Here is a 27,264-nt window from a genome sequence, read left to right as displayed (position 1 = left end):
TGACCTTCTATTTTAGCCCAAAGAGGTCGCTCTGCAGATGCTGTCCGGTCTTTATCCTCTGAGGTGAGTGAGGGTCTGAGAGTGCTGGGGTGAGCGGAGTAGGAGGATCGGCACTTCAGCCATTTATCAGATGGCTCGTGACACTGGGCTCACGGGTACCTGGGATTGCATTCCTAGAACCATCGGGTAATGCAGCATGTGGCTTCTTAAGGGAAAAGCTTAGTGTGAAAACCGTATTCCAAGTTCCCCGTGTGAACTTTGTCTCTCATTCTGTGCCATAAAGGGATCCTGGATGCGTTTTTTGTGTGGTATCCTACCCGGTGAGGACAGTGCACTTCCTCTCCCCTCCCCTCAGCTGGAAAGAGGTGCGATAGTCTCGGGAAATTTAACAACAGGAATTTGTTTCTTCTTGAACAGTGAGGATTGTGATTGCAGCTGAGACTGAATTCTTAAGTGTTGAAGAAAGTATTTTAGTCACCAGTACTCATTTCCCTATACAGACACGTTCAGATGGACTCTGTCCCCTTGAAAGGAAGAAACAAACAAAAATGCATATAAACACTACGAAATGTAAAATAGCTAGCTAGTGGGAAGCAGAAGAATCTTTATGTGGGTGATGAAATTCAAAGTCTGATTGCTTTTAATGGTTGAATTTTTCATGGAATTATTTACGTACAGAAGCAGGTAAGGAAAGGACTTTAGTAAATTTTTGTGATGGTTGGAAGAGGTCACTGGTCAATGAGGCAGTAGGTGTGGATGTGGAGAAAGTTTCTAAATTTTAGTGTTATATTGGGAAGCAACTTTTTATTTATTAAAATTACATCAAAGAAATCCTAATGTTGGAAACTCCTCCCATGATTATGTTATTTTACTGACCCCTCATTCCTCTGAACAATGAAACATCAAACTAACCCTTACACACAAATTCATACATTGACAGAGAAAACCGAAAACCTTCATTAACTGAACAAATGAGCAAATGTGAGTTAACACACACATGAACCAGCCCCTCACATTTTGCACATATTAATTACATGTTGAGTTAAGTAAACCCGAAATTATTCCAGGTGGATCATGATAAATATCATGTATGTTGCTTAGATTTTTCGTACATTTAAATATTTTGGAAAAGTAGTCCTGAGACCCAAGTTGTTAGTCAAAACCATCTGTAATACAATGAAAGGAACGACCGTAACATGTCAAGTTCTGGTGTGTAAACTCTAATCTTCTCAGTCATAGGTTACAAGTTCACAACTGAGTTTTTTTTAATCCGTTAATAGTCTATTGTGTGGGATTAGGAAATAAGTTTGTATTATGACGTTGCTTGGCGTTTTTGTTGTGACTTAATAGTCAATATTCATAAATATTTCATGTGCCTTGAAAAGAAAGTGTATACTGTTTTATTAGAATACAAAGTTCAGTATGTAACTATAAGATAACACTCTTTTCTGTTTATATATTCTAAATCCTTATTTGTATTCTTCTTCTTGATCTGTTTTGACCAGAGTGGTTTATTAAAGTTACCCATTGTTAGTGGGTCTGTCTGTCTGTCTCTCCTTGTCAATATTTTGTGGTTTCTTTCTTACGAAGGTTGCACCTGTGTTTTGGGGGACATAAATTCATATCTATTATAATTTCATTGGGAATTGTAGCTGTTAGCATTAAAAATATCTTTTTTCATTGTTTTGTTGTTCACACAATGTTCCTGGCCTGAATCTTAAGTTGTCAAATATCAAGATCATAACGCTTGCCTTTTTGATTTGCATGTGCTGGGCATAATTTCACTTCTCTTCATTTTTTAGCCTTTATGAATTATTTAGTTATAAATATACATATACTTATTTTTTGATGTGTTTTTAATTTTCAGTGACTAAACTTCCCCTACCTTAACCTGTGTGCCAATATATAGTTGCTCATATATAATATAGTAAGAAAGGTATTTAACTGTATGTTTAGGTGAATTATTTTTAAAAGGAAATTTTTTCTTTATAATCATAATTATAATCACTGTGTTTGTAAATTCAATCTTTCTGTTCTGGGTTTCTTTCAAAGTCAGATGTATTTGTGTAAATTACACTGAAAAAAGTATAATTATCTGTGTGAAAGTTATTTTGGCATAAGGAATTTTAAATTTCTGATATGTTCTCTACTTATGGAGCAATATGTATGCTTACATTCAAAGTAAAATTTTACACTGTTGCTCATTTAGAGCGTGTGCTAGAAAACAGTGGCAAATGTGATCCCAGAGTTAGGGTCCTGATCAAGGGAGACTCACTAAGCTCTATTTTATGAGTATAAATGTTTACCTAAGCTGCAAGGTGAGGTCCATTTTGGGCAGTAAAGGACTATGGGCAATAAAGGACGTTTTGCAGTGCTGGTTTATGGAAAACATTCAACAGACAGTGGCTGTTTTACACAAAGTGCCATGCATTGTTTGAAACTATTTGGTCATTTATACACTATGCTTAACATAAACACTATCTGGGATGTGCCAGTCTTTTCTTCTTCCTCCTTTATCCCACACCCTAGATTTTGTCACCTGCCAAAGTCAAGTAAATCTTTTTTTTTTTTAAGTAAGTCTACTTTTTTCTTTTCTTTTTTTTTTTTTTGGCCACACCATGTGGCATGTGGGGTCTTAGTTCCCCAACCAGGGATCAAACCCATGTTCTCTTCAGGAGAAGTGCAGAGTCTTAACCACTGGACCGCCATGGAAGTCCCTAAGTAAATCTTATCTAAATAGTTGAGATAATCCCTGAGTCGTACCTGTGTGGTCCAGTCAACGCATCTCTCCAAAAACAGAAGTGAAATACAGTATCGCTAGATTAAAAGGTCTACAGTGACAGTCATGTTTGCATTTAAAGATTTTATTCCAGAAGCATAGTCTTAATATTCATCTTCCCCTGTCCATAAAAGCAGGTGCCATACTGACTTAGGCAAAAACACTTGCTGACAGTTTAACTTATGCAACTCTTGTCAGGGAGGCCCACTGACTTAGGCACTTAGGTTGTTAAAATTGTAGAAGTAGGTGTGCTTGAGATGCACCATTGGTGGATTGGGTGTCAGATTAATTTTTCCAATAGGAAAACCTTTCTCTACATAGCCTAAGTACAAAATCTATAGAATTCTGGCATTTTATTGTCTGCCACCTGGTTAAGCTGCCTGAAAAGAGAGGACAGTATAAATGAATACGATTCCTAAATCACACGACATTATAAAACTACAATTTTCTTCCTTCCAGGGCATACAGCATTTTAATTGCTTGGTAATAAACTGTAAACTCTTCAAGGACAAGAAGCATGTCTATCAGGGCTGAGAGGAGTGTCTGGGCCAGACTTAGGACTCTGAGAATATTTGTTCAATGAATGGATGAAAATGTTTTCAAGAAGATACTCTGTTTTCTTCATAGATGAATACAAATGTTTTGTATTCTTTAGGTAATCCAGAATTGCTTCAAGTATTATTCAAGAGCTTGGGTGTTTCCCAAACCGTAACCCAATGTGTCTTCTGGCTAGTTTCCTGCTGAAAGGTGTGCCTGTGCACCTGTGACCAGGAGCTCAAGCGTGTTTGGTGCTGGGATGTGTAAGGAACGCAAATGTAGTGTTTCCTGTCATCTAATTGTTGTCGGACCCAAGTCCATGTGCCAAACAAACCGAAACATTGGAGTTTGAGCAGAGAAAGTTTTGTTACAGGGTCAAGCAAGGAGAATGCGTCGCTCGTGCCCAAAAAGCTCTGATGGTTTGGGGGGAAGAGTTTCTATAGGCAAAATCTGGGGGGAGGGCTGCCGGGTGTGTGATCCTCCTCTGATTGGTTGGTGGGGAGATAACCAGGTGGGGCTCCAGGAATGTCCATCATCAGCCTTGTGGTTCCAACCAGTCTGGGGTCCCTGTAGTTGTGCTCAGCCTTAAGTCACCATCCTCCACTGCGTGGAGTCCCAGTCCCTGTAGAAGAGCTCAGAGTTCCGTGTGTGTCAGATTGTTAAGTACATCTCTTGAGGAGGAACTGGGACCCTGCCCCGTCGCTGCACCAGCTGTGCTTCTGTTTCCCGACTGCCTTTCCTTTGTTCTCTCACTTTCATTAGTAACTCAGGGAAGGTCTCGGAGGCTGAAGCCTTTCTCCTACAGACAAGAAACGGGGGACACGGAAAGGCTTTTGTACCCGGGAGGGCCCCGCAGGGTCCTGCTTGGTTTCATTTTCAAGTGTGAAATACTCAGATGAAGATGGTCCCAAGTGCCTTTCTCTCTCTGAGAAATGTTAGTTTTAATAAATTGTTGGATTTGTTCAGTTAAGCCAAGCAAAGCCAACAAAATTTTAAAAGTTGCTTGACTGCATCTTTAGGAAAGTTTTGTTAAGTCATACATTTGGACAGTTTTTAGAGTAACTCCTGGGTGAGCAGATTCTCAGGCAGGTGTCAGCGCATCGTGTTTCCGTATAAAGGGCCTCTGCGTGTGACCCTTGGCTCCACTGCCATCATGTGGTACAGCGGCATGCCCGCAGCCGACGTTTCTGTGCTTTACTGAGTTTCAAGTAAAAATTTAGAGATAACAGTTCTAGGCCTTTCTACCAAACTGGTGTTTTTTCTTTCTTTTTTCTTTTTATATCCCCTGGCAGGACAGTTAAAGACAGAACTAGAAACTCCTGAATGAGTAAACACTGACCATTTTCATCCCCCAAAGAATGCAGATGTGAAGCGGAAGAGGAGACCTCTCCCCCAGAAACAGCTTTCTCTTACCCTGTAGGACTCATTGCCAGATTCCCTCATCATCACATGGGCCGTTATGCTCGTGGTACTGTGTGAGCAGCACTGCTACCCGTGCTGGTATTTGCCTTTTGCTTTCTTGGGTGTTGCTGCCTCTGTGGATTTATGGAACTGATAATGCAAATATTTGGCTTCTAGTGAGTCTTTCTTAAGCTTGGCTGTTATGTCTTCTCTCCGAAGGTTCAGTAATAACTTTTGGTTTTTGCACTGTAATCTTTTCAATTTTCTACTATATGTGGAACGCTCTGGCGTAAGCTGATGATACCTAAGACACATGCTTGCTATCACACTCTTCAAAATCTCCTTGGAGGGACAGAGCACATACATACAAAAGAGGGAATATCTGAAATGTATCAGGTGACTTGTATTAAAGGGTAGAATCAAGAGGCTGGGAAGGTCAGGATGAGCTATGGAAGTTAGGGAGTGTTTCAGAGATTACTTAAGCTGGAGCTTTAAAACACTGTTTTCTTAGAGATAGCAGTTTGTCCGCATTATCTACACTTTTCAGCTTCTCCTCAATTCTAGGTGATCATGGGAAACTACTCTAGCCAGAGAGACATAAGGAGACATCTGCTAAGAATAGGCATTACACATGCCTTCTTGTTGCTTCCTTTCTTCCTTCTTCATTTTGCCTGGAATGTGAGAGTGATCGATGGAGCCATGGCTGCCATTTTTCCACTTGAGGAAAAGACCATTAAAAAAATGTTGGCCCTAAGCTGTTTGTAGTCCCTGAATCAGTACCAACCTATCTCAGTTTTGTTTGTCATTATTTACTCACACATCCTTTTTACAGCTGAAAACAATTTTTAACCAGTACAGATATATTTAACACTTTTGCCATATGGTCAAGTGACTAGTTGTCAAGAATTGATTCATATTTTAAATATCTCATCACTACATTAAACAAATGGCTGACATCACTCTCTATATTAACCTAAAATGAGCCAAACTTTTAAGCTGGTTGGGGGGAGGAGAAGGAGGGGCAGGACTAAGTTATAAACAAACATGAATGAATGATATTTCCCCTCATCTAGTCCCTGTGTCTTTCATTTCTCACGTGTGAAGCCAATTAAGGGAAAATTATGTGGTAAAGTAGTAGCAGAGTTGCTTTCCATTGAGATTTCCTGTGGATGGTTAAAAAATGACATTTCATGGATTAGGACTTTTTGAGGAATTGCTTAGGACCATGTGACATTTATAAAAATATTCTTTGGCACGTAACATTGCACGAGATAAAATGTGAGAAACCTCAGTATATTTACAAGTAACATTTCATGTAGGGAAAACTTGTAGAAATAATACTATGTTTTAAAATAATAAAGTCAGAGGTTAATCGTATCTTTTATGAGTTTTGACTTGAGCATGAATGATTTTATTGTGTTTCTTTTCCTTGTTCTGAAAATGAAACCTTGTGTTAAGTGGACCACTAGCATTTCCTTCATAGTTTCCTGTCGATCTCTCGGTGTATCTCCCAAGGAATATAGAAATATTGGATTATTAGCTAATGAATTCCAAAGTTAGAGAACTTTGGATTCACTCTAAGAGTCTCCTTAAGGGCTAGACTCTGCATGAATGTAATCTAAAAATGGTAATTCCATGCATGAAGATGATATCTTTATTTTAGTTTTATGTATTTTGTTACATTATTTTTAGCCATATTACCTCTAGTGAAAATCATTTGTTAATCCCTTTTAATTAGCTTTTGAAATTTAGTCATAGCTGGGCTATGGTTTACTGCTTTGAAACACTAAACAGTTTGTGGTATGTTTGCCTTATATGGTCTAAAAAGTATTTGATTGCAAATCTTAATTCTTAGATTTAAACTTGAGACCTAATTTTTTTAGAGATTGAGATAGTGGAATATTATTAGGCTAGAAGTATTATATTCTAGTTGATATGATTTTTTTTGGTGAATCTGGACTCACTTCCCATCTCCAGACAGAAATGCTAAATTATCTTGGTGAGATTTCTTATCCATCCTGTGTTTCAGTATTGAATTTGGCTTTCTTAATTCTTACTTGGGATTTTGCCAGAAATGTGTCATGTACTTTAAGCTTTGAGGAAAAAAGCACTGTGAAATGCCACAATTATCAAAGTAAGTCTAACCACTTTTTGATTATCCATTCTGTGATTTTTCTCCCAGAAATCTTTAATCCCACAACAGCTTCAGTGACTACTTGGCACATATTTGATCAGAGCAAATTCACCTCGTTTCCAGCTAATTTGTGCACAACTAATGCAAAATGCTTTTGGTTAACCTACACCTAAATTAAGTAATAAAACACACCAATTCCAAAATTCAACACGTTTCCCAGGCCAAAATACGCACTTAAGAACACATGTCCAGTTTTTGATTATCCATTCCACTTCTTCCTTGTATAAGCAGGGCAGTTTGTATATTAAAGATGGGTTTTTAAGGATGCATCTGTGCCAATCTCAATACCATAATCAAAGAATTTTCCTTTGATTATAACAATTTAAAAAGTTGCAACAGGAAATGCACCTGCTGTTTCCATATTAGTCTACCAGTTTAGGGATTAGATTTAACCTTTGTCAAACGTCTTTACATAAATTGGCAGATATTTACATTTATTGGTGTAAAACCAGGATGTGTGGGCTTCCCTGGTGGCGCAGTGGTTGAGAGTCCGCCTGCCGATGCAGGCAAGGGACACGGGTTCGTGCCCAGGTCCGGGAGGATCCCACATGCCACGGAGCGGCTGGGCCCGTGAGCCATGGCCGCTGAGCCTGCGCGTTCGGAGCCTGTGGTCCGCAACGGGAGAGGCCGCAACAGTGAGAGGCCCGCGTACCACAAACAAACAAACAAAAAACAGGATGTGGCAGTAACATGAGTGATTTGCCTATTTTTCTGGTATTAAGCAGATTTTTCAAATTCATTCAGGTGAGTCATGAAAGAGACAGACTCACAGTTTCTCTGTGACCATTGGGCCCTCTTCCTGGGATTTTGTATTTGTGGAGCGTGTGAAAGCTTTGACACTTGACACCTGACCCATTGAAATTCCAGCTCAGCCTGGGGGGTGGCCCGACAGGAGGCTGCAGTGAAGGCAGAGCCCCCACCCTCTGCCTGCCGGGTATGAACTCCACTCTGTGGAAGGTCACTGTTGTTTGAGGTGGTTGGAGCTTTTCACAGCTGGCTTATGGCAATTTATATTCTTTCTTTTGTCTTTTTTGCGCAGCTGTGGTGAACTTGGACAATTCTGTGGTTGACCTGGAGACCCTTCAAGCTCTCTATGAGAATGTGAGTAACAGGGAAATTTTATGTGTGAGGATGTAACAACATACACGTCCAGGCTCGTTGCTTCCATGTCCTCTGAGGAAATTTGTTCCAGGGGCACTGAATTTACATAACTATGGGTTTGTAAAAATAATTTCTAGGAAAATATTGAATAAATGTGTGGTCTCATAGTTTTAAAATAGGGAGGGTGGGAGGGAGGGAGACGCAAGAGGGCAGAGATATGGGAACATATGTATATGTATAACTGATTCACTTTGTTATAAAGCAGAAGCTAACACACCATTGTAAAGCAATTATACTCCAATAAAGATGTAAAAAAAAAATTGTGATTCAAACCATGTTGTACATGAGGTCTTTCAGATTCCCTCTTTTGAAATATAATCAGTACTTAGGCGGACGCTAATTTGAGCGGAGTATAGTGTGACGTGCTGATGCATTTAATCTTCACATAGAAACTATCAGTAGCTGCTATTATTACCCATTTTGCAGATGAGGAAACTTGGCATGGAGCGTCCACACGACCTGCCCAAGGTCACACAGGCCGTGTTGGTGCTGAGCCTGGGATTTAATTCATTCTGACTCTGTTTCTCTATCTGCCGGAGTTTCATTCACTGAGTGGCAGGACATCGTGTCTTTCTTCTAGTAGCACTTTCACTTAAGAAGTTGGCAGGGAACAGGAATGAGGAGAATGACCTGGGCATGGTGCTCTCAGAAGGGCAGTCCGGGCAGGGCTGCATGAAATGGCTGTAGCTGGGGCACAGCATTAAATGACATTGGTTCACGTAGTGAGAAAGAGATTCTCTTTTCAGTGTGCTGGATTGTATCTGGGAGAAAGTCTCCGTGTGCCCCTATTTTTTTCATTTTGTTTCTGTTCTTGCCTGTGGTCTGGCTGGTATTTAAACCTCTGTGCTCTCTGGGGCCTGGTCTTGGTTGGTCCTGGGCTTTTCTGTACCCAGTCAAGTAATTTCTGGCTCTGGAGACACGTCTGGTGGGCAGGAGTCAGACCCCCGTCCCTGACCACTCCCTTGAGGAGAGTGTGTTCCAGCTGCTTGTCCGTTCTTGGATTTGGTACTTTTTTTTTTTTTTTTTTGGATTTGGTACTTTTAAAGCGTGCGTCCATGTGGTGTCCCTTTGAGGCTGAGATTTCTCCTGGTGTGTCACCCAGTCCATGGGTGATGTAGCACTGGCCCCTGGTCCCCATCGTGGCTGCAGGCATGTGACTCGATCATGAGGCGGAGAGGGAGGGCGTGAGTGTTTTGTTACCTGGTACTCAGTACATGATGGAAACTGGAAAAAATGGAACCATTTGGAGGTACAGAGAGCTTTCATTTCCCTCGAGTGTTTCCTGCCAGCCCTCTCTCAACCAAGAACCAGGTGGAAGAAAGGAGGAAACACCAGGGAGAGTAATGCCTTCAACAGGTCTTAACGGTGTGATGTCAGTGTGGGTGTCAACTTGTATCTCGTGCACACATTCCATATACTGTGTACATGCGTTTATGTAGATACATAAGATACATGTCTGTATATTATATGAAGACCCATGAACGTTTTATTTTAAGCTGGTATATCCATGTGCAGAAACATACAGAAAAAATAGAGAACATTGGGGACAACTATATTTATGAGGGAAGTTTATTTTGCAGTGATTTAGAGTATTTTATTTGGGAGTTTTTAGCCTTTCAAAGTAAATTACTTTCACAAAATATAAATTTCTGACTCTGGACAAACCAGACAGCTACCCAGAATTTCTTACTGTCATACCCTGTGAAAGGAGAACCAGTACCATATGGCACTGATTACACTTGTGGTTTTCTTTATATTGTTGATGTCTTTAAATTTGATGGTTCAGACTTCCACTGTGTCAGGAAAATCACTTTTTGGTGGGAGTGGTTCACAGTGATACTAGTTTCGGTACGAATGGGCCTGATTGTTTTGATCACCATCTTCAGTAGGAGAGCTTAAAGCACCCATTACAAATAATAGATAATTGTATATGCCTTGTATACAGACAGAACTCATGCTAATTCCTGAGTAACATCCATTAAAATACAGGTCCAAAGAAGGCAGAACTATTTCTTTTGTCCACGACAACATCCCCAGCACTTAGATTTAGGTAGTATTGGGCACTTAGGAAATATTCAGTAAACATTAAATGAATATATATATATGAATTGATGAGTGGAATCTGCTGGTAGGCTTGGTTCTAAGACCTCTTTGGACTTTCTGTTATATGGTTTTCAAATACTTTTTGCCTCTTCAGGCTGACTGATAGCATCATGAGTAAGGATCCATATTGAACATGTTTGTTCTATTTTTACTTCTTTGTGATAACAGGACTGAACGTGCAAAGTAATGAGTGATTCTTTTTAGGTGGGTGTGGTAGCTTACTGTAACCTGCTCTACACAAAAAGTGGTGAGAAGTGGAATGGTTGAAACTTTGAAAAGGGTAAATGAAAGTTTAAAATTTTTACGTGTTTTTAGAATTCTGGGTCATTAAGGGTAAACTTCCAGGGACCTATTGGCATATAAGGGTCTTCAGTTTTCTAGAGATGAAGACTGAGACATATCTGTTACTTTCTGACTGACAGACAACAGTGGTGGATGAAGGCTTCTCCAGTTAGATGATGAATATGCTTCTAGCAAACCAAGGCACTCCCCCTAAATTAAGAGAAAATTGAGATACATGTTCCCTAGTAGTGAAAAATGCATTTGTTCAAATCCCTTCATTCCAGTTGTTTAAGTTCCTGAAAGAGCCATGGTCATTTAAAAATCAGGGTATATGATGTTTAGAATAGTAATAATCTAATGTTTATTATACACCAAGCACTGATCTAAGTGCGTTATATTTAATCCTCCAAGTGCCTTACCCCTGACTTAGGGGGTAGGAGGAAGAAGTACTATTGTTAGAAAAGAGGGAACTGACCCAGAGAGGTTGTCAGCTCAGCACTGGGGGTGACCCTGGTCCCCTCCTGATGACTGTGCTCTGAGGCACAGAATTTCCTGACTCTCAGGGGGAACTGGACAGGACCTTCCAGGAGGAGCAAGGACACACTGTGTGATGGAGGGAACTCGGGTGAAAAGTCAGAGGAACATGGCCCAGGTTCCAGCACAACAAGCTCATGGACACCTCCAGTGACTTATTGATGCTTCTTCAGCTTCAGTTTCCTCATTTTAAAATAAGGTTTCTAATAATTCATAAGGAGAACATCAACTTTTTGTTGGATGTAAAAAGAAGTTTCTAGGCCATTCAACACTATTATGATTTTTTTTTAATAAAAATAAATGTGGGCACAGAACTTAAAATATCTAACATTGTCAAACAGCAAATAACTGTCTCTAAGGCTGGTAGGATTGAAGGTAACAAAGGTTGTGCACTATGTAAATTAAATTAAAACTGGACCTTCCCCTCGAGGGTCTGAAGATCTTGCCGAATGAAGCAGAGTAAATACATGAATTAACAGGGAATACATTTTTAAAACCTTTGTTAAATTTAGAATGATACCACTTTGTTTACAATCATCATTTAAAAATTTGAATTTTTTTCTTTTTAAACAGTCTCAGAGGTACAATAAAGTTGCAGGTATACTATGAAGAACAATTCTTCTGTATCATTTGCAAATAAATTGTCAACATTATGCTTGATAGTCCCTCAATACTTTAGTGTATATTTCCTACAATGTAGCACACACTTAACCACAATGCAACCAGCACCATTATGAAATTGACATTGATATACTGCTGTCATCTAACCCTCAGATCCCAGTGCTTTGCTGGTTGTTCCAATAATGTCCTTTGTAGGCAGGACAGCCTTGGAGTTTTGTTGTGCTTTATATCTTCTTTTCTTGGGCACTTGCCTCTTTCTGATTTATATTATTGTTATGTGTGCATATGTATTATCTTTTAACTTAACTATAAATTCCTTATCAGTAGGATTTTCATATTCCATGTTTAGCATTATGGCTTATATATAATATTAAAAATAATTACTAATTAATTAAAGAATGACCTGAGAATTCTATTTTTGCTCTTGGTGTGGTTTTATCAATGAAAGAGATTAAAATGGTGACTATCGCTATTTCAAATGCTATACTTTTTAGAACGATCACTGTAAAAAGTAATGTTGCGGGCTTCCCTGGTGGTGCAGTGGTGGAGAGTCCGCCTGCCGATGCAGGGGACACGGGTTTGTGACCCGGTCCGGGAGGATCCCACATGCCGCGGAGCGGCTGGGCCCGTGAGCCATGGCCGCTGAGCCTGCGCGTCCGGAGCCTGTGCTCCGCAACGGGAGAGGCCCCAACAGTGAGAGGCCCGGGTACCGCAAAAAAAAAAAAGTAATGTTGCTTTCTGTCTTTTTTTTTTTTTTTTAAGGTGAAAGCAGGTTTATTTAGACAGATACATATTCCAAAGACAGAATGTGGTCTGTCTCAGAAAGTGAGAGTGGCCTCACATACATCTTTAAATACAGTACAGTAGTCCATATATATGTGTATATATATATATATCAATTACATCAAGTTTGCTAATCATGTAGTTAAAGTCTCTGTCGTTACTGATTTATTTTTTTTAGCAGTGGGGAAGGTTTGTTAAAATCTCACATTACAAATATGGAATCCTCAAGTCTACATTTAGTCAAATTTGGCTCTACATATTGTGAAGTTTGACTCTTTGACAAATAGAGATTTAGGATTCATATCTTCCTGTTGGATTGACAGCTTAATCATGATGATGCATTTTGTCTTCATCTCTAATGTTTATAGCCTTAAAGTGTCTGAGTAGTATAGCTATATCATCTTTCATTTTATACAAACGTTTGTTTCTATAGTATAACATTTCTTCCCTTATATGTTTTATTTGGGTTTAATCATTTTTGTTTCCTATTTAAAAACATTACCATATATTAGCTTGTGTCTTATCCATTTAACTTTTAAAAATTGTTCCCTTAGAGATTAAAATCATTCCTGATTTATCACAGTCTTACACAAATAATTCTTAACCACTTCGTTAATAATACCAGAATATTTCACTTTTCTATTTCTACAGGAATGATAGAACCTAAGAATACTTTAGCACTACGTACTTCTTTCACCTTTGACTTTTATTGTCATACTGCTTGATTCTACATCTATTTCAAATCCCCCCCAATTTTTTTTAAACATCGTTATTGGAGAATAATTGCTTTAAAGTGATGTGTTAGTTTCTGCTTTATAACAAAGTGAATCAGCTATACATATATTTATATCCCCATATCTCCTCCCTCTTGCATCTCCCTCCCACCCTCCCTACCCCATCCCTCTAGGTGGTCACAAAGCACCGAGCTGATCACCCTGGGCTTTGCGGCTGCTTCCCACTAGCTATCTATTTTATATTTGGCAGGATTTATAAGTCCATGCCACTCTCTCACTTTGTCCCAGGTTACCCTTCCCCCTCCCCCTATCCCCAAGTGCATTCTCTACGTCTGCATCTTTATTCCTGCCCTGCTTTTAGGTTCTTCAGAACCATTCATTTTTTTTTTCTTTTTAGATTCCATATATATGTGTTAGCATACGGTATTTCTTTTTCTCTTTCTGATTTACCTCACTCTGTATGACAGACTCTAGGTCCATCCACCTCACTACAAATAACTCAATTTCATTTCATTTTATAGCTAGGTAATATTCCATTGTATATATGTGCCATATCTTCTTTATCTATTCATCTGTCAGTGGGAACTTAGGTGGCTTCCATGTCCTGGCTATTGTAAATAGAGCTGCAATGAACATTGTGGTACATGACTCTTTAGGAACTATGGTTTTCTCAGGGTATCTGCCCAGTAGTGGGATTGCTGGGTCGTATGGTAGTTCTATTTGTAGTTTTTTAAGGAACCTCCATACTGCTCTCCATAGTGGCTGTATCAATTTATATTCCCACCAACAGTGCAAGAGGGTTCCCTTTTCTCCACATCCTCGCCAGCATTTATTGTTTGTAGATTTTTTGACGATGGCCATTCTGACTGGTGTGAGGTGATACCTCATTGTAGTTTTGATTTGCATTTCTCTAATGATTAGTGCTGTTGAGCTTTCTTTCATGTGTTTGTTGGCAATCTGTATATATTCTTTAGAGAAATATCTGTTTAGGTCTTCTGCCCATTTTTGGATTGGGTTATTTGTTTTTTTGATATTGAGCTACATGAGTTGCTTGTAAATTTGGAGTTTGATCCTGTGTCAGTTGCTTCATTTGTAAATATTTTCTCCCATTCTGAGGGTTGTCTTTGCGTCTTCTTTTTGGTCTCCTTTGCTGTGCAAAAGCTTTTAAGTTTCATTAGGTCCCATTTGTTTATTTTTGTTTTTATTTCCATTTCTCTAGGAAGTGGGTCAAAAAGGATCTTGTTGTGATTTATGTCATACCGTGTTCTGCCTATGTTTTCCTCTAAGAGTTTTACAGTGTCTGGCGTTACATTTAGGTCCTTAATCCATTTTGAGTTTATATCTGTGTATGGTGTTAGGGAGTTTTCTGATTTCATTCCTTTACATGTAGCTGTCCAGTTTTCCCAGCACCATATATTGAAGAGGCTGTCTTTTCTCCATTGTATATTCTTGCCTCCTTTATCAAAAATAAGATGACCATATGTGCATGGGTTTATCTCTGGGCTTTCTATCCTGTTCTATTGATGTATATTTCTGTTTTTGTGCCAGTGCCATACTGTCTTCATTACTGTAGCTTTGTAGTAGAGTGTGAAGTCAGAGAGCCTGATTCCCCCAGCGCCATTTTTCTTTTTCAAGATTGCTTTGACTATTCGGGGTCTTTTGTGATGCTATACAAATTGTGAAATTTTTTGTTCTAGTGCTGGGAAAATGCCGTTGGTAATTTAATAGGGATTGCATTGAATCTGTAGATGATTGCTTTGGGTAGTATAGTCATTTTCACAATGTTGATTCTTCCAATCCAAGAACATGGTATATCTCTCCATCTGTTTGTATCATCTTTAATTTCTATCGTCAGTGTCTTATAGTTTTCTGCATACAGGTCTTTTGTCTCCTTAGGTAGGTTTATTCCTAGGTATTTTATTCTTTTTGTTACAATGTTAAATGAGAGTGTTTCCTTAATTTCTCTTTCAGATTTTTTATCATTAGTGTATAGGAGTGCAAGAGATTTCTGTGTATTAATTTCGTATCCTGCTACTTTGCCAAATTCGTTGATCAGCTCTAGTAGTTTTCTGGTAGCATCTTTAGGACTCTTTATGTATAGTATCATGTCATCTGTAAAGAGTGACAGCTTTACTTCTTCTTTTCCGATTTGGATTCCTTTTATTTCTTCTCAGATTACTGTGGCAAAAACTTCCAAAAGTATGTTGAATAATAGTGGTGAGAGTGGGCAACCTTCTCTTGTTTCTGATTTTAGTGGAAGTGGTTTCAGCTTTTCACCATTGAGAACGATGTTGGCTGTGGGTTTGTCATATATGGCCTTTATTATGTTGAGGAAAGTTCCCTCTATGCCTACTTTCTGGAAGGTTTTTGTCATAAATCGGTGTTGAATTTTGTCAAAAGTTTTTTCTGCATCTATTGAGATGATCATATGGTTTTTTTCAGTCAATTTGTTAATATGGTTTATCACATCGATTGATTTGTTTATATTGAAGAATCCTTGAATTCACAGAATAAACCTCACTTGATCATGATGTATGTTCCTTTTAATGTGCTGTTGGATTCTGTTAGCTAGTATTTTGTTGAGGATTTTTGCATCTATGGTCATCAGTGATATTGGCCTGTAATTTTCATTCTTTGTGACATCTTTGTCTGGTTTTGGTATCAGGGTGATGGTGACCTCGTAGAATGAGTCTGGGAGTGTTCCTCCCTCTGCTGTATTTTGGAAGAGTTTGAAAAGGATAGGTGTTAGCTCTTCTCTAAATGTTTGATACAATTCACCTTTGAAGCCATGTGGTCCTGGACTTTTGTTTGTTGGAAGATTTTTAATCACAGTCTCAATTTACGTGCTTGTGATTGGTCTGTTTATATTTTCTATTTCTTCCTGGTCCGTCTAGGAACGTTGTGCTTTTCAAAGAATTTATCCATTTCTTCCAGGTTGTCCACTTTGTTGGCATATAGTTGCTTGTAGGAATCTCTCATGACCCTTTGTATTTCTGCATTGTCAGTTGTTACTTCTCCTTTTTCATTTCTAATTCTATTGATTTCAGTCTTCTCCCTTTTTTTCTTGATGAGTCTGGCTAATTGTTTATAATTTTGTTTATCTTCTCAAGGAACCAGCTTTTAGTTTTATTGATCTTTGCTATTGTTTCCTTAATTTCTTTTTCTTTTATTTCTTATCTGATCTTTATCATTTCTTTCCTTCTGCTAACTTTGGGGTTCTTTTGTTCTTCTTTCTCTAATAGCTTTAGGTTTAAAGTTAAGTTGTTTATTTGAGATTTTTCTTGTTTCTTGAGGTAGTATTGTATTGTTATAAACTTCCCTCTCAGAACTGCTTTTGCTGTATCCCTTAGGTTTTGGGTCGTCGTGTTTTCATTGTCATTTGTTTCTCTTTGATTTCTTCAGTGATCTCTTGGTACTTAAGTAGTGTATTGTTTAGCCTCCATGTGTTTGTATTTTTTACATATTTTTTTCCTGTAATTGATATCTAGTCTAATAGCATTGTGGTCAGAAAACATACTTGATATGATTTCAACTTTCTTAAATTTACCAAGGCTTGATTTGTGACCCAAGATATGATCTTTACTGAAGAATGTTCCATGAAGACTTGAGAAGAAACTGTATTGTTTTTTTTGAATGGAATGTCGTATAAATATCAATTAAGTCCATCTTGTTTAATGTATCATTTAAAGCTTGTGTTTCCTTATTTATTTTCATTTTGGATGATCTGTCCATTGGTGAAATTTAGGTGTTAAAGTCCCCTACTATGATTATGTTAGTGCTGATTTCTCCTTTTATGGCTGTTAGCATTTGCCTTATGCATTGAAGTGTTCCTATATTGGGTGCATAAATATTTACAATTGTTATAATTTGTATATATTTATACAGTTTATAAATATTGCTCCCTTGATCATTATGTAGTGTCCTCCTTTGTCTCTTGTAATAGTCTTTATTTTAAAGTCTATTTTATCTGATATGAGTATTGCTCCTCCAGCTCTGCTTTGATTTCCATTTGCATGGAATGTCTTTTTCCGTCCCCTCTCTTTCAGTCTGTATGTGTCCATAAGTCTGAAGTGGTTCTCTTTTGGACTGTATATATATGGGTCTTGTTTTTGTAACCATTCAGCCAGTCTCTGTCTTTTGGTTGGAGCATTTAATTCATTTACATTTAAGGTAGTTATTGATATGTATATTCCTTTTACCATTTTCTTAATTGTTTTGGGCTTGGTATTGTAGGTCTTTTCCTTCTCTTGTGTTTCCTGCCTAGAAAAGTTCCTTCAACATTTGTTGTAAAGCTGGTTTGGTGGTGCTGAATTCTCTTAACTTTTGCTTGTATGTAAAGCTTTTAATTGTTCCATCAAATCTGATTGAGATGCTTGCTGGGTAATATTGGTTGTAGGTTTTTCCCTGTCATCTCTTTAAATATGTCCTGCCACTCCCTTCTGGCTTGCAGAGTTTCTGCTGAAGATCAGCTGTTAACCTTATGGAGATTCCCTTGTATGTTATTTTACCCTTCCTGCTTTTAATATTTTTTCTTTGTATTTAATTTTTGATAGTTTAATATGTGCCTTGGCGTGTTTCTGTTTTTGATAGTTTAATATGTGTCTTGGCATGTTTCCCCTTGGATTTATCCTGTATGGGACTCTCTGTGCTTTCTGGACTTTATTAACTATCTTCTTTCCCATATTAGGGAAAGAAGTATTTCAAGTATTTTCAAGTATTTTCTCAGTCCCTTTCTATTTCTTTTCTTCTTCTGGGACCCCCATAATTAGAATGTTGGTGCATTTAATGTTGTCCCAAAGGTCTCTGAGACTGTCCTCAATTCTTTTCATTCTTTTTTCTTTATTCTGCTCTGTAGTAGTTATTTCTACTATTTTATCTTCCAGGTCACATATCCGTTCTTCTGCCTCAGTTATTCTGCTATTGATTCCTTCTAGAGAATTTTTAATGTCATTTATTGTGTTGCTTTTCATTGTTTGTTTTCTCTTTAGTTCTTCTACTTCCTTATTAAACGTTTCTTGAATTTTCTCCATTCTATTTGCAAGATTTTGGGTCATCTTTACTATCATTACTCTTCACTCTTTTTCAGGTAGACTGCCTATTTCATCTTCATTTGTTTGGTCTGGTGGGTTTTTACCTTGCTCCTTCATCTGGTGTGTATTTTTCTGTTTGCTTAACTTACTGTGTTTGGGGTCTCCGTTTTGCTGGCTGCAGGTTCATAGTTCCTGTTGTTTTTGGTGTCTGCTCCCAGTGGGTAAGGCTGCTTCAGTGGGTTGTGTAGGCTTCCTGGTGGGGGCGACTGGTGCCTTTGTTCTGGTGGTCTGGATACAGACTGTGAGAAAGAGGAATGAAGGGGGATCCCTAGGAATTTGGCCTGGACAATAGAGTTGCCATTCAGAGATACATTGAAGTGGTTTGGTGAAGGATGAGGAATAAAAATGTGTCTTGGTCCTGTTAGGTTTGAGTTGTCTACTCATTCATTCAAATTGATATAGGAGTCTAGTTGCTTCAGGGCAGAAAGTGGGATGTCAGGTGCTGGGGATTGGCTGTGCTATCAGTCCGTGTCCAGTCAGAGGATAGAAGCCTCAGGGTAAAGTAAACAGGGAAACTTATTATAGTGAATGGTTAACCTGTGCTGGGAGAGTACAAGGATGTGAAGATGGCTCTAGGACCCAAGCGAGGAGAGACTTGGAGGGAGACCTTCTCCCTGGACTAGGTGTGTCTGCAGCACCCTGGTTTGCCCAGACCACACCTGGTCCCCAGTCTCTGGGTGAGTGGAAAACAAACTTAGGGCAGCAGGTGAGCCACAGCTTGTGGCCAGGCGTGCTGGCATCAGGATGCCCCACAGGCAGAGCCCAGAGCCTGCCGCATCCACGCTGAGAGAGCCCAGGAAACAGCTCAGGGCCCAGGTGAGCCGTGGCTGGCGCATGTGTGCAGTGCCTGGTATCCACGTGGGGAGTGAAGAGGTCGTGGGACCTCGGCCAGGACTGCAAAGCTCCGAGGGGCTCTATGTGCTCTGGTTTGTGGCTGCAGTCACAGTTGGCCAGAGGACCCCCAACCCATGTCCTCACACACCCACACTGTGGATCATCTGTGCACAGGCAGAGAGGAAAAGGCCAATACCTGCACACCAGAAGCCCCCTTTCCTCCTGCTGTGTGCCTCCAGCACCCCCTACTGATAAAGCATAACATTGTGCTCACCCCGGTGAAGGGCACAGTGCTGAGGCCCGTCCACTATGTCAATGGGGTCAGTGGGGTAAGCTGAGGGCCCAGAGCCAGTAGCTGGCATGGACAGTAGGGAGGTTTGTTCTTATTTGGCATGTAATTCCTATGTCACGTGTCATTCCATAGGACATGAATCTTGTTCATATGAAGGTACTTCTGGACGGAAAAACTGATGTGTGCTCTTGGGTCTGGCTTGGGGACTCCTTGGAAATCTTTCAAAACTTTATTGTGTTGATATAACTGTAATTACTCATTTCAGGTCTGAAATCTTGTTTGAAAGGTATCTAAATACAGTCTTAATTTTGCCTTAATAGTTTAATAATGGTATTCAAAGGGATATTTAAGTTTTATCAAGAAAAAATAAACTAATGTCTATTTAATTGATAACAAAATATATTAAATATATGAGGAGTAATGTTTTTATTACCAGTTACTTTACTTTTTTTTTTTCCTTTTCATTTTTTATTGAAATGTAGTTGAGATATTTGTTTCAGGTGTACAAAATAACACTCTTACTTGGCATGCCACTGCTTATCCTTGAGAACAATAAACGTAGCCAACCTGAATCCTTTGCTATAAATACATACTTGCTTTTTCCAGATGCTTCCATGTCATTGGACCATGTAACCTCTGTGAAACAGATGAATGTTCTTGTTACACAGCCTTGTTTAGAATGTAATCTTTGTTCTCCCTGGTGGCATATGGTTGGCAGGGAGCTTTCTCTTACAGATGTCAATGAATTTGGGGCAGTCTCCAAATCTAACCACAACATAATTTCTGAAACCACAAACCTGGGCTTCCCGGTGGCACAGTGGTTAAGAATCTGCCTGCCAATGCAGGGGACACGGGTTCGAGCCCTGGTCCGGGAGGTTCCCATATGCCACAGAGCAACTAAGCCCGTGCGCCACAACTATGGAGCCTACGCTCTAGGGCCAGCGAGCCACAACTCTTGATCCCATGTTCCTAGAGCCCGTGCTCGGCAACAAGAGAAGCCACCGCAATGAGAAGCCCGCAAACCACAACAATGAGCAGCCACCACTCGCCACATCTAGAGAAAGCCCATGTGCAGCAAAGAAGACCCAACACAGCCAAAAATAAATGTAAATAAAATAAATAATTTATTTAAAAAAACACAAAAAAGCAATACTGACGGCGCAATACCTGTTTCCTGAGGAATTAAAACCTAGTGAATCAAGACAGCCTCTTCAATAAGTGGTTCTGGGAAAACTGGACAGCTACATGTAAAAGAATGAAATTAGAACACTCCCTAACACCATACACAAAAATAAACTCAAAATGGATTAAAGACCGAAATGTAAAACCACACACTATAAAACTCTCAGAGGAAAACATAGGCAGAACACTCTATGACATAAATTACAGCAAGATCCTTTTAAACCCACCTCCTAGAGAAATGGAAATATAAACAAAAATAAATGGGACCTAATGAAACTTAAAAGCTTTTGCACAGCAAAGGAAACCATAAACAAGATGCAAAGACAACCCTCAGAATGAGAGAAAATATTTGCAAATGAAGCAACTGATAAAGGATTAATCTCCAAAATATACAAGCAGCTCATTCAGCTCAATATCAAAAAAACGAACAACCCAATCCAAAAATGGGCAGAAGACTGAAATAGACATTTCTCCAAAGAAGATATACAGATTGCCAACAAACACATAAAAGGATGCTCAACATCACTAATCATTAGAGAAATGCAAATCAAAGCTACAACGAGGTATCACCTCATACCAGTCAGCATGGCCATCATCAAAAAATCTACAAACAATAAATGCTGGATAGGGTGTGGAGAAAAGGTGGCCCTCTTGCACTGTTGGTAGGAATGTAAATTGATACCGCTACTATGGAGAACAGTATGGAGGTTCCTTAAAAAACTAAAAATAGAACTACATATGACCCAGCCATCCCACTACTGGGCATATACCCTGAGAAAACCATAATTCAAAAAGAGTCATGCACCACAATATTAATTGCAGCTCTATTTACAATAGCCAGGACATGGAAGCATCCTAAGTGTCCATTGACAGGTGAATGGATAAAGAAGATGTGGCACATATATACAGTGGAATATTACTCAGCCATAAAAAGAAATGAAATTGAGTTATTTGTAATGAGGTGGATGGACCTTGAGTCTGTCATACAGACTGAAGTAAGTCAGAAAGAGAAAAACAAATACTGTATGTTAACACGTATATATGGAATCTAAAAAAAAAAAAAGGTTCTGAAAAACCTAAGGGCAGAACAGGAATAAAAATGCAGACGTAGAGAATGGACTTGAGGACACGGGGAGGGGGAAGGGCAAGCTGGGACGAAGTGAGAGAGTGGCATGGACATATATACACTACCAAATGTAAAATAGATAGCTAGTGGGAAGCAGCCACATAGCACAGGGAGATCAGCTCGGTGCTTTGCGAGCCCCTGGAGGGGTGGAATAGGGAGGGTGGGAGGGAGACTGCAAGAGGGAGGAGATATGGGGATATATGTATACGTATTGCTGATTCACTTTGTTATAAAGCCAAAACTAACACACCTTTGTAAAGCAATTATACTCCAATAAAGATGTTAAAAAAAACCCAAAACACCTAGTGAATCCACAGAGATACTAAATACAGTATATCCCGTTGAGTTTTTAAAAGCAAAAATCTTTACAGTTAACTTTGGGTTATTTAATACCATTGAGTTCTGAGGGTAAAATATCTTCAAAAGCAGTATGTAATATTTACAGTTGGTTAAATGTATCTGTTGATTCTGATTCCTAGTACACACTCCTCAGATGGCCTGGTGAGAAGTGATGGTTGGGGATTGGGGGAATGGAGGAGAAGTTGAGGTAGATTCCTTATTTTAGTGAATAAATATTTAGTGAATCAGATATTTAATATCAATTCAGAAATGTGTCCATAAAAATGTCCTTGTATAGCTATCAATTGAATTGTTTTTTTAGATTCAGTTCCCTTTATCTCATAGTCAAGAAAAAAAAAATCTTAAATAGTAAGACAAAACCAAACCTTGGAAGTGAATCTTATTAGAAGTTCAGTCCAAGAAAAAATATTGAAAAAAGGAGAAAAAAATCCCCATCCATTTGTAATTAAACAGCTCTAATCCAATTAGAAGGAGAAAAAAAAGCAGGCAAGATAGCAAGAATTAGAGGTTTAACTTTACACTTCTTGGGATTGGATTTCACGGGCACAGTGGTAGTGATCTTTACTTACCGTCATGGTTGACAGACCATAAACTTCAATCTGGAAAAGTAACCGGCACACTTTACAGGATCGAGCATCCTCAGAGGTGTGCACTGTGTTACCTTAGTGAAGGTGAACTGGATTAACTGTCTGTTCCTGTCACTTCCAAGAGGTCTTTACTGGATTCATATTTTTAGCAACATTTAATCATTAGTTTCTTCATACAGATGTGAGAGGATTACTGACTTTCCCCATGGAGCTGTTTGAAAACCATATTCTCATATTTCATTGCTTTTTGGGGTTGGTTCCTGGAATCCCTGTAGCTCATTTTCAACTATAAATGTGTTTAAGGTGAATTTCAGAATTAAAAAAGAAAAGCTTTAGGTCTTGAATCAGTTACAGATTGATGCTATGGACTTCATAAAATCCAGAAATTATGTTTCTTTCCTGTTCATCTGGGATGTGACATTGCCTGACACATCATAAAGGTATCGACTGAGTTTTCGATAACTGTGCTTCTCTTAGATGAACTGTCTCCAGTGAATTCCTGGGAAATGAAAGAATGATTAACACAACTTCACTGGTAATGAACGACACGGGAATGCTCACATACATTTTCACCTTGCTTTAAGATTAGATTTTAATTTGATTGGTGAAATCCAAGGGTGGACTCATTAGAGAACAGCTCTCCCAGCTGTTGGCCCTCCAGCCACTTGGCCTCCGCTTCTCACCACTAGAACAAGCACTGACAAAGCTGCCTTCAGTTGGGAAACTTCTACTCACCATCTCGTCCTAGTGAATATCACTGAACCTTTGTTATCCCCTCCTTCCCCCTCTGTCATTCTTCTGGGTCATAAACCCTCGTGTTATAAACGCAGAGAGAACTCACCTCTGGAGCACTTAGCTTGGACGTTCCACACACATTCCCAGGATTTACTCTTATCCCCTCCATGGAACATCATGGAACTTCTGTGTCTGCTTTTTTCCCTTAGTATCATATTCCCTTGGAACACACTAAGCACTACAAAGAAATATTTACCAAATGAATGCATTTATTTATGGTGAACGTAACACTAGCTTTGACACGTTCTCTTAAACAGAATGTTTTTAAAAACATTGAGGTTTCGATCATTACTTAAATGATGGCATATATTTTAAGGAGAAAGAGGAACTGTGATCAGATGTTCAACAAAGTTAATTTGGGGTCAGTTTTTACTTTTACATTTGAAATAAAGACTCTTGCTTTCTCGTCATCGGGACAGAAAGCCGGGTCTCTGGAGCCACGTCACAGAATCCGCCCTCGCACTCGCACGCACGTAAAGCACAGCAGGGGAGCTGCTTGGGTTGACCTCGACAGCAGCGTCAAGGTCACTGGCTTCCTTGTGTATGCGTGAGGGGCCTTAGAGAGATTGTGCTCATGACTCTGTGGTGCTTCTTTCTGCTCCTGACCTCCTTTTCCCCACACACCCTCTCTTTTCACATTACCAGACCCACTACTAATGTCAAGAAGTAATCCCTTGACATTTACTGTGTCGCTTCACATTGCAACATTTGCTCGACAGGCTCCGGTGTTACCACTTTCCTTTCCTTTCCTTTTTGAGTCTCTTTATTTAGGGAGCTTCCTGCAGAAGGCTGAGTCATCCCGGATGGGTACCCCTTAGACCAGGCTGTTAATTCTCAATCCTATCCATTCAGTGCTTCCTTTTCCTAACAAATATTTATGTTTCTGTTGACTGAAAAATATGCCCAATCTGAAGGTTGAGAATTATGTTTTATTCGGCAGACTTACTGAGGACTTAAGCCTGGGATACAGCCTCACAGAAAACTCTGAGGGACTGTTCCAAAGAGCTAAGGGAAGAGTCAAGATACACAGGAGAAAAAAACATGTAGTCGAACTTCAAAAGATTATTGCTAATCACAAAGACAGACATCTCAAGTTAACGACCTCAGCACTTTTCTGTGTATGGGAAGATGCAAGCGTCTGGGCTCATGGAAATCATTCCTTTGATGTGTACCTTAACTACCTAGGGCCAGTGTCCTGCTTTTCTCCATCCTGAGTTCCCTCAGGGAGAACACGTGGGGATAGCTTGATGACTGCACCATCCTTTGTTTACTGAAATGGCAGCGACATTCTTTGTCCACATTTCCTTTACCATCCTGAGAAGAAATTCATGGATAAAAATTTTTCTACATATATAACTTTAAAGGTCTAATGTCTACACTCTAAAGTAGAAGTAACAAAGTAATCTATAATATTTTATGATGCTTGTAAATTATTGAACCAGAAGGTATGATGAAGGAGACCAATATTTGTCCCTTTATTTATAATCGCCTTGAATATAGCAGCTAAAATTACTTTTATCACCACTAATAGGATTTTCCAAACTGGTGAACACTTGCTAAAATTGAAGTAAGGTTTTTCTTAGATATGACTGGTAGCTCCATTTCTGGAAAGCTATGTATATTGTGCCTATTAAAATATAATATTGAATATTTAATTAAATATTTAACATAATGTATATAGAAATAATAGTGTATATCAATACCTTGAAAAATGATTTATGCTTACACATTTTCTTTTCCAATTATGCTCTTGTCTATAGTATGCTTCTAGGAAATGTGCTAGGTACCTATTGCTGCCCAGCCTCCCCCAGCAAGGAGGATATACTTTTGCGGGGTAGGTGCAATATGCATAAATTTTTAATAATCATAAAGTAATTCAAGTGTTAACATTCAACGAAATAATAGTTTAACCCAATATATATCATAAGGCACTTTAAGTCCTATCTCCTAAAAAATAGTAGATATGAAGGCTGTTGGGTTTGGGGAGGGGAGATGTGGCATGTCTGTAGCTGGGAGCACAGGTACTGCTTGAAAGACAAGAATAGAGGGATGATTGCTGTGTTATGCCTTTGCCAGAGTTCACACTTCCCTGAGAAATTCTGGTCCAATTACAGACTATTCAGCTCTCCTCGGGGGAAGTCTCTCCTGTCACACATACATTAAACCTTTCCCAGCAATTTTCCGTGATAGCAGGCAGGCATTAGAGAAATGGTGCCATTGGCTAGCAACCACAATGAATGTTCATGCCAAGCTGGTGCCGTAAATCTTTGCTGTACCTTCTTTTATTATATATATATATATATATAAATTACATATATATATGTAATTTATTTATTTGTAAGTATATATGATTTTATTTTTTTAACATCTTTATTGGAGTATAATTGCTTTACAATGGTGTGTTAGTTTCTGCTTTATAACAAAGTGAATCAGTTATAAGTATACATACGTCCCCATATCTCCTCCCTCTTGCGTCTCCCTCCCTCCCACCCTCCCTATCCCACCACTCTAGGTGGTCACAAAGCACTGAGATGATCTCCCTTTGCTATGTGGCTGCTTCCCACTAGCTATCTATTTTACATTTGGTAGTGTATATATGTCCATGCCACTCTCTCACTTCATCCCAGATTACCCTTCCCTGTGTCCTCTAGTCCATTCTCTAGTAGGTCTGCGTCTTTATTCCCGTCCTGCCTCTAGGCTCTTCATGACTTTTTTTTTTTTAGATTCCATATATATGTGTTAGCATATGGTATTTGTTTTTCTCTTTCTGACTTACTTCAGTCTGTATGACAGACTCTAGGTCCATCCACCTCACTACAAATAACTCAATTTCATTTCTTTTTATGGCTGAGTAATATTCCATTGTATATATGTACCACATCTTCTTTATCTATTCATCTGATGATGGACACTTAGGTTGCTTCCATGTCCAGGCTATTGTAAATAGAGCTGCAATGAACATTGTGGTACATGACTGTTTTTGAATTATGGTTTTCCCAGGGACTATACCTTCTTTAAATCCCTTTTTCTGCTGATGGTAGAGGAGTGTACTTAGACTAGGAATGTAATAGCTTTTGTAGAAGAGTTGCAGGTTTGGCCTGTGAATGCTCATATAAGGTAGAGATATTTCAGTGGTAGCAAGTGTTGATTGTTGTAGGTACCTGCTAAGAGCCTTGGTTACTCCAAAGCAGAGAACTGACTTGAAATTATTCATGAACAGGAATAGCATTGGATGGTTTTGACATTCTGGTTGAGGGGTCCATCATCCTTCCCTCCTTGTTGCCCATGATTGCGGTAACTAACATTTAGCTCAGCAATTAATCAATTAAAGGAGTAGTCAAATCTCTTCATAAGGATGTAAAATTCCTATCATTTTCCTTCACTGAATTTTGGGAAAAAAAAAATTGTCTCCTGCCATTCCAGTAAGCAAAGAATGTTGCCAACCGTCAAGCCATCAGCCACAGTGGCTGCCCCCGACATTTAGGGTGGAGAAAAATAGGACACTGGCCCCAGATGGCTGAGGTTCACATCAAAGGAATAATTTCAATGGGCCTAGACTCTGGCATCCTCCCATACACAGAAAAGCACTAACATCATTAACTTGAGATGTCTGTTTTTTGTGTTTAGCAGTAATGTTTTGATGTTCAACTACGTGTTTTTTTTTGTTTTCTTTCTTCAGCAAAAAGCCCCTTACTTCTTTGGAACAAAATTAGATCTCTCCCATATTGCTTCTGAAGACGTTCTGGAGAATAGTTTGGCAGCTTCCTAAAAATACATTCTAAATATACATTTAACATATGCCGGGCATTTATCTGAGAGGCCCGGCATACTCTCAGAGTATCTGAGAGGCTATATCCTGGGCTAGAGTC

The 27,264-nt window shown here is 39.0% G+C and overlaps 1 protein-coding gene across 1 annotated transcript in view; it reads left to right on the top strand.

Moving 5' to 3' along the window:
- The window catches only part of FMN2 (formin 2), a 313,404-nt gene that overhangs the window by 187,600 nt on the left and 98,540 nt on the right, over window positions 1-27,264 (top strand). The window contains 1 exon segment of the mRNA XM_027094056.1: window positions 7,951-8,012. Coding sequence (XP_026949857.1) covers window positions 7,951-8,012 — 62 coding nt within the window.

This window comes from Aethalodelphis obliquidens, unplaced genomic scaffold (assembly GCF_003676395.1).
Source record: "Aethalodelphis obliquidens isolate GAN/ISIS:26980383/991018 unplaced genomic scaffold, ASM367639v1 scaffold87, whole genome shotgun sequence".
Lineage (NCBI taxonomy): Eukaryota > Metazoa > Chordata > Mammalia > Artiodactyla > Delphinidae > Aethalodelphis > Aethalodelphis obliquidens.
This window is presented reverse-complemented; position numbering and strand designations above follow the sequence as displayed.